Source organism: Oncorhynchus mykiss, unplaced genomic scaffold, assembly GCF_013265735.2.
Source record: "Oncorhynchus mykiss isolate Arlee unplaced genomic scaffold, USDA_OmykA_1.1 un_scaffold_769, whole genome shotgun sequence".
Taxonomy (NCBI): Eukaryota; Metazoa; Chordata; class Actinopteri; order Salmoniformes; family Salmonidae; genus Oncorhynchus; species Oncorhynchus mykiss.
The window spans coordinates 42,501-51,318 of NW_023494216.1; the positions used below are offsets into that span (position 1 = coordinate 42,501).

General features: G+C 60.3%; 1 protein-coding gene across 1 annotated transcript in view; it reads right to left on the reverse strand.

The window, feature by feature from the left end:
• LOC118962499 (negative elongation factor E-like) overlaps positions 1–2,557 on the reverse strand; it is a gene marked incomplete at both ends in the record, with an annotated part of 4,991 nt that extends 2,434 nt beyond the window's left edge. The window contains one exon of the mRNA XM_036974629.1: positions 2,510–2,557. Within this exon, the coding sequence (XP_036830524.1) occupies positions 2,510–2,557 (48 nt within the window). The remainder of the gene's footprint in view (positions 1–2,509) is intronic.
• Between the last annotated feature and the right edge of the window lie 6,261 nt (positions 2,558–8,818).

Here is an 8,818-nt window from a genome sequence, read left to right on the forward strand (position 1 = left end):
CTGTCTCTCTCTCTCTCTGCTCTCTCTCTCTCGGTCTCTCTCTCTCTCTCTCTCGGTCTCTCTCTCTCTCGGTCTCTCTCTCTCTCGGTCTCTCTCTCTCTCGGTCTCTCTCTCTCTCGGTCTCTCTCTCTCTCGGTCTCTCTCTCTCTCGGTCTCTCTCTCTCTCGGTCTCTCTCGGTCTCTCTCGGTCTCTCTCTGTCTCTCTCTGTCTCTCGGTCTCTCTCGGTCTCTCTCGGTCTCTCTCGGTCTCTCTCTCGGTCTCTCTCGGTCTCTCTCTCTCTCTCTCGGTCTCAGTCTCTCTCTCTCTCTGTCTCAGTCTCTCTCTCGGTCTCGGTCTCAGTCTCTCTCTCTCTCTCGGTCTCAGTCTCTCTCTCTCTCTCAGTCTCTCTCTCTCTCTCAGTCTCTCTCTCTCTCTCGGTCTCAGACTCTCGCTCTCTCTCGGTCTCAGTCTCTCGCGCTCTCTCGGTCTCAGTCTCTCTCTCTCTCGGTCTCAGTCTCTCGCGCTCTCTCGGTCTCAGTCTCTCTCTCTCTCGGTCTCAGTCTCTCTCTCTCTCTCTCGGTCTCAGTCTCTCTCTCTCTCTCTCGGTCTCAGTCTCTCTCTCTCTCGTCTCAGTCTCTCTCTCTCTCGGTCTCAGTCTCTCTCTCTCTCGGTCTCAGTCTCTCTCTCTCGGTCTCAGTCGCTCTCTCTCTCTGTCTCAGTCTCTCTCTCAGTCTCTCTCTCTCTCGGTCTCTCTCTCGGTCTCTCTCGGTCTCGGTCTCGGTCTCTGTCTCTCTCTCTCTCTCGGTCACTGTCTCTCTCTCTCTCTCTCGGTCTCTGTCTCTCTCTCTCTCTCGGTCTCTGTCTCTCTCTCTCTCTCGGTCTCTGTCTCTCTCTCTCTCGGTCTCGGTCTCTCTCTCTCTCTCTCTCGGTCTCTCTCTCGTCTGTCTCTCGGCGGCTTGTCTGTCTCTCTCTCAGCCTGTCTGTCTCTCGGTCTCTCTCTCTCGCTCGGTCTCTCAGTCGGTCACTCTCTCGGTCGGTCTGTCGCTTTGTCTCTCGGTCGGTCTGTCTCTCGGCCTGCTGGTCTCTCGGCCTGTGTGTCTCGGCCTGCCTGTGTGTCTCTCGGCCTGCCTGTGTGTCTCTCGGCCTGCCTGTGTGTCTCTCGGCCTGTCTCTCGGCCTGCCTGTGTGTCTCTCGGCCTGCCTGTGTGTCTCTCGGCCTGCCTGTGTGTCTCTCGGCCTGCCTGTGTGTCTCTCGGCCTGCCTGTGTGTCTCTCGGCCTGCCTGTGTGTCTCTCGGCCTGTCTGTCTGTCTCTCGGCCTGTCTGTCTGTCTCTCGGCCTGCCTGTGTGTCTGTCTGTCTCTCGCCTGCCTGCGTGTCTGTCTGTCTCTCGGCCTGCTGCCTGTCTGTCTGTCTCTCGGCCTGCCTGTCTGTCTCTCGGCCTGCCTGTCTGTCTCTCGGCCTGCCTGTCTGTCTGTCTCTCGGCCTGTCTGTCTGTCTGTCTCTCTGCCTGTCTGTCACTCTGTCTCTCGGCCTGTCCGTTTCTCCCTCTCTCGGTCTCTCACTCTTTCGTTCTGTCTCTCTCTCGGTCGTTCTCTCTCTCTGTCGGTCTCTCTCTCTCTCGGTCGGTCTGCCTCTCGGTCTCGGTCTGCCTCTCGGTCTCGGTCTGCCTCTCGGTCTCGGTCTGCCTCTCGGTCTCGGTCTGCCTCTCGGTCTCGGTCTGCCTCTCATTCGGTTTCTCTGTCTGTCTCTTTCGGTTTCTCTGTCTCGTTCGGTTTCTCTGTCTGTCTCTCTCGGCCTGTCTGTCTCTCTCGGCCTGTCTGTCTCTCTCGGCCTGTCTGTCTCTCTCGGCCTGTCTGTGTCTCTCGGCCTGTCTGTGTCTCTCGGCCTGTCTGTCTCTCTCGGCCTGTCTGTCTCTCTCGGCCTGTCTGTCTCTCTCCCGTCTGTCTGTCCTGTCTCGTCCTCTCGTCCTGTCTGTCTCTCGGCCTGTCTGTCTCTCTGCCTGTCTGCCTCTCTCGGCTGTCTGTCTCTCTCTCTGCCTCTGACTGTCTCTTTCTGCCGGTTTGTCTCTCTCTCTCGGCTGTCTGTCTCTCTCTCGGCCGGTCTGTCTCTCTCTCTCGGCGGTCTGTCCTCTCTCTCGGCCGGTCTGTCTCTCTCTCGGCCGGTCTGTCTCTCTCTCTCGGCCGTCTGTCTGTCTCTCTCTCTCGGCCGGTCTGTCTCTCTCTCGGCCGGTCTGTCTCTCTCTCTCGGCGGTCTGTCTCTCTCTCTCGGCGGTCTGTCTCTCTCTCTCGGCCGGTCTGTCTCTCTCTCTCGGCCGGTCTGTCTCTCTCTCGGCCGGTCGTTCTCTTGGCCTGTCTGCCTGCCTGTGTGTCTCTCGGCCTGCCTGCCTGTGTGGCTCTCGGCCTGCCTGCCTGTGTGTCTCTCTCTCTCTCTGTCGGTCTGTCTCTCTCTCTCTCTGTCGGTCTGTCTCTCTCTCTCTGTCGGTCTGTCTCTCTCTCTCTGTCGGTCTGTCTCTCTCTCTCTCGGTCTCTCTCTCTCGGTCTCTCTCTCTCCGCTCTCTCTCTCTCGTCTCTCTCTCTCTCTCTCGTCTCTCTCTTGGTCGGTCTCTCTCTCTCGTCAGTCTCTCTCTCTCTCTCTCTCTTGGTCTCAGTCTCTCTCTCGGTCTCAGTCTCTCTCTCGGTCTCAGTCTCTCTCTCTCTCTCGGTCTCAGTCTCTCTCTCTCTCGGTCTCAGTCTCTCTCTCTCTCGGTCTCAGTCTCTCTCTCTCTCGGTCTCGGTCTCAGTCTCTCTCTCTCTCTCGGTCTCAGTCTCTCTCTCTCTCTCCGTCTCAGTCTCTCTCTCTCTCTCGGTCTCAGTCTCTCGCTCTCTCTCGGTCTCAGTCTCTCTCTCTCTCGGTCTCAGTCTCTCTCCTCTCTCGGTCTCAGTCTCTCGCGCTCTCTCGGTCTCAGTCTCTCTCTCTCTCTCTCTCGGTCTCAGTCTCTCTCTCTCTCGGTCTCAGTCTCTCTCGGTCTCATCTCTCTCTCTCTCGGTCTCTCTCTCGTCTGTCTCTCGGCCGGCTTGTCTGTCTCTCTCTCAGCCTGTCTGTCTCTCGGTCTCTCTCTCTCGCTCGGTCTCTCAGTCGGTCACTCTCTCGGCCGGCCTGTCTGTCTGTCTCTCAGTCTGTCTCTCTCGGTCTGTCTGTGTGTCTCTCTTTTGGTCTGCCTGTCTGACTGTCTCTCTCTGCCGGTCTGACTGTCTCTCTCGGCCGGTCTGTCTCTCTCTCTCTCGGCCGGTCTGTTCTCTCTCTCCGGCCGGTCTGTCTCTCTCTCTCGGCGGTCTGTCTGTCTCTCTCTCTCGGTCGGTCTGTCTCTCTCTCTCGGCCGGTCTGTCTCTCTCTCTCGGCCGGTCTGTCTCTCTCTCTCGGCCGGTCTGTCTCTCTCTCTCGGCCGGTCTGTCTCTCTCTCTCGGCCGGTCTGTCTCTCTCTCTCGGCCGTCGTTCTCTTGGCCTGTCTGCCTGCCTGTGTGTCTCTCGGCCTGCCTGCCTGTGTGGCTCTCGGCCTGCCTGCCTGTGTGTCTCTCTCTCGGTCTGCCTGTGTGTCTCTCTCTCTCTCGGTCTGTCTGTGTGTCTCTTTCTCGGTCCGTCTCTCGGCGGTCTGTCTGTCTCTCGGTCTCTCTCTCTGCTCGGTCTCTCTCTCGCTCGATCTCTCGCTCGGTCTCTCGTTCGGTCACTCTCTCGGTCTGTCTCTCGGTCTCTCTCTCTTGCTCGGTCTCTCTCCTCGCTCGGTCTCTCGCTCGGTCTCTCGTTCGGTCACTCTCTCGGTCTGTCTCTCGGTCTGTCTCTCGGTCGGTCTCTCTCGGTCAGTATCTCTGCCTGTCTGCCTGTGTTCTCTCTGCCTGCCTGTGTGTCTCTCGGCCTGCCTGTGTGTCTCTCGGCCTGCCGGCCTGCCTGTGGTCTCTCGGCCTGCCGGCCTGCCTGTGTGTCTCTCGGCCTGCCGGCCTGCCTGTGTGTCTCTCGGCCTGTCGGCCTGCCTGTGTGTCTCTCGGCCTACCGGCCTGCCTGTGTGTCTCTCGGCCTGCCGGCCTGCCTGTGTGTCTCTCGGCCTGCCGGCCTGCCTGTGTGTCTCTCGGCCTGCCGGCCTGCCTGTGTGTGTCTCTCTCTCTCTCGGTCTGTCTGTGTGTCTCTCTTTTTCTGTCTTGTCTGTCTCTCTCTCCGGTCTGTCTGTATCTCGGCCGCCTGTCTGTCTGTCTCTCAGTCTGTCTCTCTCGGTCTGTCTGTGTGTCTCTCTTTGGTCTGCCTGTCTGACTGTCTCTCTCGGCGGTCTGTCTCTCTCTCTCGGCCGGTCTGTCTCTCTCTCTCGGCCGGTCTGTCTCTCTCTCTCGGCCGGTCTGTCTCTCTCTCTCGGCCGGTCTGTCTCTCTCTCTCGGCCGGTCTGTCTCTCTCTCTCGGCCGGTCTGTCTCTCTCTCTCGGCCGGTCTGTCTCTCTCTCTCGGCCGGTCTGTCTCTCTCTCGGCCGGTCGTTTCTCTTGGCCTGTCTGCCTGCCTGTGTGTCTCTCGGCCTGCCTGCCTGTGTGGCTCTCGGCCTGCCTGCCTGTGTGTCTCTCTCTCGGTCTGCCTGTTTGTCTCTCTCTCTCTCGGTCTGTCTGTGTGTCTCTTTCTCGGTCCGTCTCTCGGCCGGTCTGTCTGTCTCTCGGTCTCTCTCTCTTGCTCGGTCTCTCTCTCGCTCGATCTCTCGCTCGGTCTCTCGTTCGGTCACTCTCTCGGTCTGTCTCTCGGTCTCTCTCTCTTGCTCGGTCTCTCTCTCGCTCGGTCTCTCGTTCGGTCACTCTCTCGGTCTGTCTCTCGGTCTGTCTCTCGGTCGGTCTCTCTCGGTCAGTATCTCTGCCTGTCTGCCTGTGTGTCTCTCTGCCTGCCTGTGTGTCTCTCTGCCTGCCTGTGTGTCTCTCGGCCTGCCGGCCTGCCTGTGTGTCTCTCGGCTGCCGGCCTGCCTGTGTGTCTCTCGGCCTGCCGGCCTGCCTGTGTGTCTCTCGGCCTGCGGCCTGCCTGTGTGTCTCTCGGCCTGCCGGCCTGCCTGTGTGTCTCTCGGCCGGCCTGCCGTGCCTGTTGGCTCTCTCGGTCTCCTGTCCTGCCTGTGTGTCTCTCGGCCTGCCGGCCTGCCTGTGTGTCTCTCGGCCTGCCGGCCTGCCTGTGTGTCCTCGGCCTGCCGGCCTGCCTGTGTGTGTCTCTCTCTCTCTCGGTCTGTCTGTGTGTCTCTCTTTTGTCTGTCTGTCTGTCTCTCTCTCGGTCTGTCTGTCTCGGCCGGCTGTCCTGTCTGTCTCTCAGTCTGTCTCTCTCGGTCTGCCTGTGTGTCTCTCGGCCTGCCTGTGTGTCTCTCGGCTGCCTGTGTCTCTCGGCCTGCCTGTGTCTCTCTCTCTCAGCCTGCCTGCCTGTGTGTCTCTCTCGGTCTGTCTGTCTCTCTCTTTCTCGGTCTGTCTCTCGGCGGCTTGTCTCTCTCTCTCTCAGCCTGTCTGTCTCTCGGTCTCTCTCTCTTTCTCGGTCTCTCTGTCTCTCGGTCGGTCTCTCTGTCTCTCGGTCGGTCTCTCTGTCTCTCGGTCGGTCTCTCTGTCTCTCGCTCGGTCTCTCTCGGTCTCTCCCTCTCTCGGTCTCTCGCTCTCGTTCGGTCGTTCTCTCTCTCTCGTTCGGCCTGTCTCTCTCGTTCGGCCTGTCCTCTCTCTCTCTCTCGTTCGGCCTGTCCTCTCTCTCTCATTCGGCCTGTCTGTCTGTCTCTCTGTCTGTCTCTCGGTCGGTCTCTCTCTCTCGGTCGGTCGGTCTGTTTCTCGATCGGTCTCTCTCTCTCGGCATGTCTGTCTCTCGCCCTGTCTCTCGCCCTGTCTCTCGCTCTCTCTCTCTCGGTCTCTCTCTCTCGGTCTCTCTGTCGGTCTCTCTGTCTCTCGGCCTGCCTGTGTGTCTCTCGGCCTGCCTGCCTGCCTGTGTGTCTCTCTGTTGGCCTGCCTGCCTCTGTGTCTCTCTCAGTCTGTCTGTCTCTCTCTTTCTCGGTCTGTCTCTCGGCCGGCTTGTCTGTCTCTCTCAGCCTGTCTGTCTCTCGGTCTCTTCTCTCTCGCTCGGTCTCTCATTCGGTCACTCTCTCGGTCTGTCTGTCGCTTTGTCTCTCGGTCGGTCTGTCTCTCGGCCTGCCTGTCTCTCGGCCTGTCTCTCGGCCTGCCTGTGTGTCTCTCGCCTGCCTGTGTGTCTCTCGGCCAGTCTCTCTGTCTCTCGGCCTGTCTCTCGGCCTGCCTGTGTGTCTCTCGGTCTGCCGCCTGTCTGTGTGTCTCTCGGCCTGCCTGTCTGTGTGTCTCTCGGCCTGCCTGTCTGTCTGTCTCTCGGCCTGCCTGTCTGTCTGTCTCTCGGCCTGCCTGTCTGTCTGTCTCTCGGCCTGCCTGTCTGTCTGTCTCTCGGCCTGCCTGTCTGTCTGTCTCTCGGCCTGTCTGTCACTCCCTCTCTCGGTCTCTCACTCTTTCGTTCTGTCTCTCTCTCAGTCGTTCTCTCTCTCTCTGTCGGTCGTTCTCTCTCTCTGTCGGTCTCTCTCTCTCGGTCTCTCTCTCTCTCGGTCTCGGTCTGCCTCTCGGTCTCGGTCTGCCTCTCGGTCTCGGTCTGCCTCTCGGTCTCGGTCTGCCTCTCGGTCGGTTTCTCTGTCTATCTCTCTCGGCCTGTCTCTCTGTCTGTCTCTCTCGGCCTGTGTCTCGTCTGCCTCTCGGTCTCGGTCTGCCTCTCGGTCGGTTTCTCTGTCTGTCTCTCTCGGCCTGTCTCTCTGTCGTTGTCTCTCGGCCTGTCTTTGTCTCTCGGCCTGTCTTTGTCTCTCGGCTGTCTTTGTCTCTCGGCTGTCTTTGTCTCTCGGCCTGTCTTTGTCTCTCGGCCTGTCTCTTTGTCTCTCGGCCTGTCTCTCTGCCTTTCTGACTGTCTCTCTGCCTTTCTGACTGTCTCTCGGCCGGTCTGTCTCTCTCTCTCGGCCGGTCTGTCTCTCTCTCTCGGCGGTCTGTCTCTCTCTTGGCCGGTCGTTCTCTTGCCTGTCTGCCTGCCTGTGTGTCTCTCGGCCTGCCTGCCTGTGTGTTCTCTGCCTGCCTGCCTGTGTGTCTCTCGGCTGCCTGCCTGTGTGGCTCTCGGCCTGCCTGCCTATGTGGCTCTCGGCCTGCCTGCCTGTGTGTCTCTCTGTTGGCCTGCATGCCTGTGTGTCTCTCTGTTGGCCTGCCTGCCTCTGTGTCTCTCTCGGTCTGTCTGTCTCTCTCTTTCTCGGTCTGTCTCTCGGCCGGCTTGTCTGTCTCTCTCTCAGCCTGTCTGTCTCTCGGTCTCTCTCTCTCGCTCGGTCTCTCATTCGGTCACTCTCTCGTCGGTCTGTCGCTTTGTCTCTCGTCGGTCTGTCTCTCGGCCTGTCTCTCGGCCTGCCTGTGTGTCTCTCGGCCTGCCTCTCGGCCTGCCTGTGTGTCTCTCGGCCTGCCGTGTGTGTCTCTCGGCCTGCCTGTGTGTCTGTCTGTCTCTCGGCCGGCCTGTCTGTCTGTCTGTCTGTCGGCCAGCCTGTCTGTCTGTCTCTCGGCCTGCCTGTGTGTCTGTCTGTCTCTCGGCCTGCTGTGTGTCTGTCTGTCTCTCGGCCTGCCTGCGTGTCTGTCTGTCTCTCCGGCCTGCCTGCGGTCTGTCTGTCTCTCGGCCTGCCTGCCTGTCTGTCTCTCGGCCTGCCTGTCTGTCTCTCGGCCTGCCTGTCTGTCTCTCGGCCTGTGTGTCTCTCGGCCTGTCTGTCTCTCCCCCTCTCGGTCTCTCACTCTTTCGTTCTGTCTCTCTCTCGGTCGTTCTCTCTCCCTCTGTCGGTCTCTCTCTCTCTCGGTCGGTCGGGTCTCTTGGTCTCGGTCTGCCTCTCGGTCTCGGTCTGCCTCTCGGTCTCGGTCTGCCTCTCGGTCTCGGTCTGCCTCTCGGTTCGGTTCTCTGTCTGTCTCTCTCGGCCTGTCTGTCTCTCTCGGCTGTCTGTCTCTCTCGGCCTATCTCTCTGCCTGTGACTGTCTTTCTGACTGTCTCTGCCGGTCTGTCTCTCTCCTCGGCCGGTCGTTCTCTTGGCTGTCTGCCTGCCTGTTTGTCTCTCTTGGCCTGCCTGCCTGTGTGTCTCTCTGTTGGCCTGCCTGCCTGTGTGTCTCTCTCTCGGTCTGCCTGTGTGTCTCTCTCTCTCGGTCTGTCTGTGTGTCTTTCTCGGTCTTCTCAGCCAGTCTGTCTGTCTGTCTCTCGGTCTCTCTCTCTGCTCGGTCTCTTTCTGCTCGATCTCTCTCTCGCTCGGTCTCTCGGTCGTCTCTCTCGGGTCAGTATCTCTGCCTGTCTGCCTGTGTGTCTCTCGGCCTGCCTGTGGTCTCTCGGCCTGCCTGTGTGTCTCTCGGCCTGCGTGTGTTCTCTCGGCCTGCCTGTGTGTCTCTCGGCCTGCCTGTGTGTCTCTCGGCCTGCCTGCCTGCCTGTGTGGTCTCAGCCGCCCTGCCTGTGTGGCTCTCGGCCTGCTGCCTGGTGTCTCTCTGTTGGCGGCCTGCCTGTGTGTCTCTCGGCTGCCTGTGTCTCTCGGCCTGTCGGCCTGCCTGTGTGTCTCGGCCTGTCGGCCTCGCTTGTGTCTCTCGGCCTGCCGGCTGCCTGTGTGTCTCTCGGCCTGCCGGCCTGCCTGTTGTGTCTCTCGGGCCTGCCTGTGTGTCTCTCGGCCTGCCGGTCTCTCGGCCGCCGGTCTCTCGGTCTGTCTCTCGTCGGTCTCTCGGTCGGTCTCTCGGTCGGTCTCTCGGTCGGTCTCTCGGTCGGTCTCTCGGTCGGTCAATCGGTCGGTCTCTCGGTCGGTCTCTCGGTCGGTCTCTCGGTCGGTCTCTCGGTCGGTCTC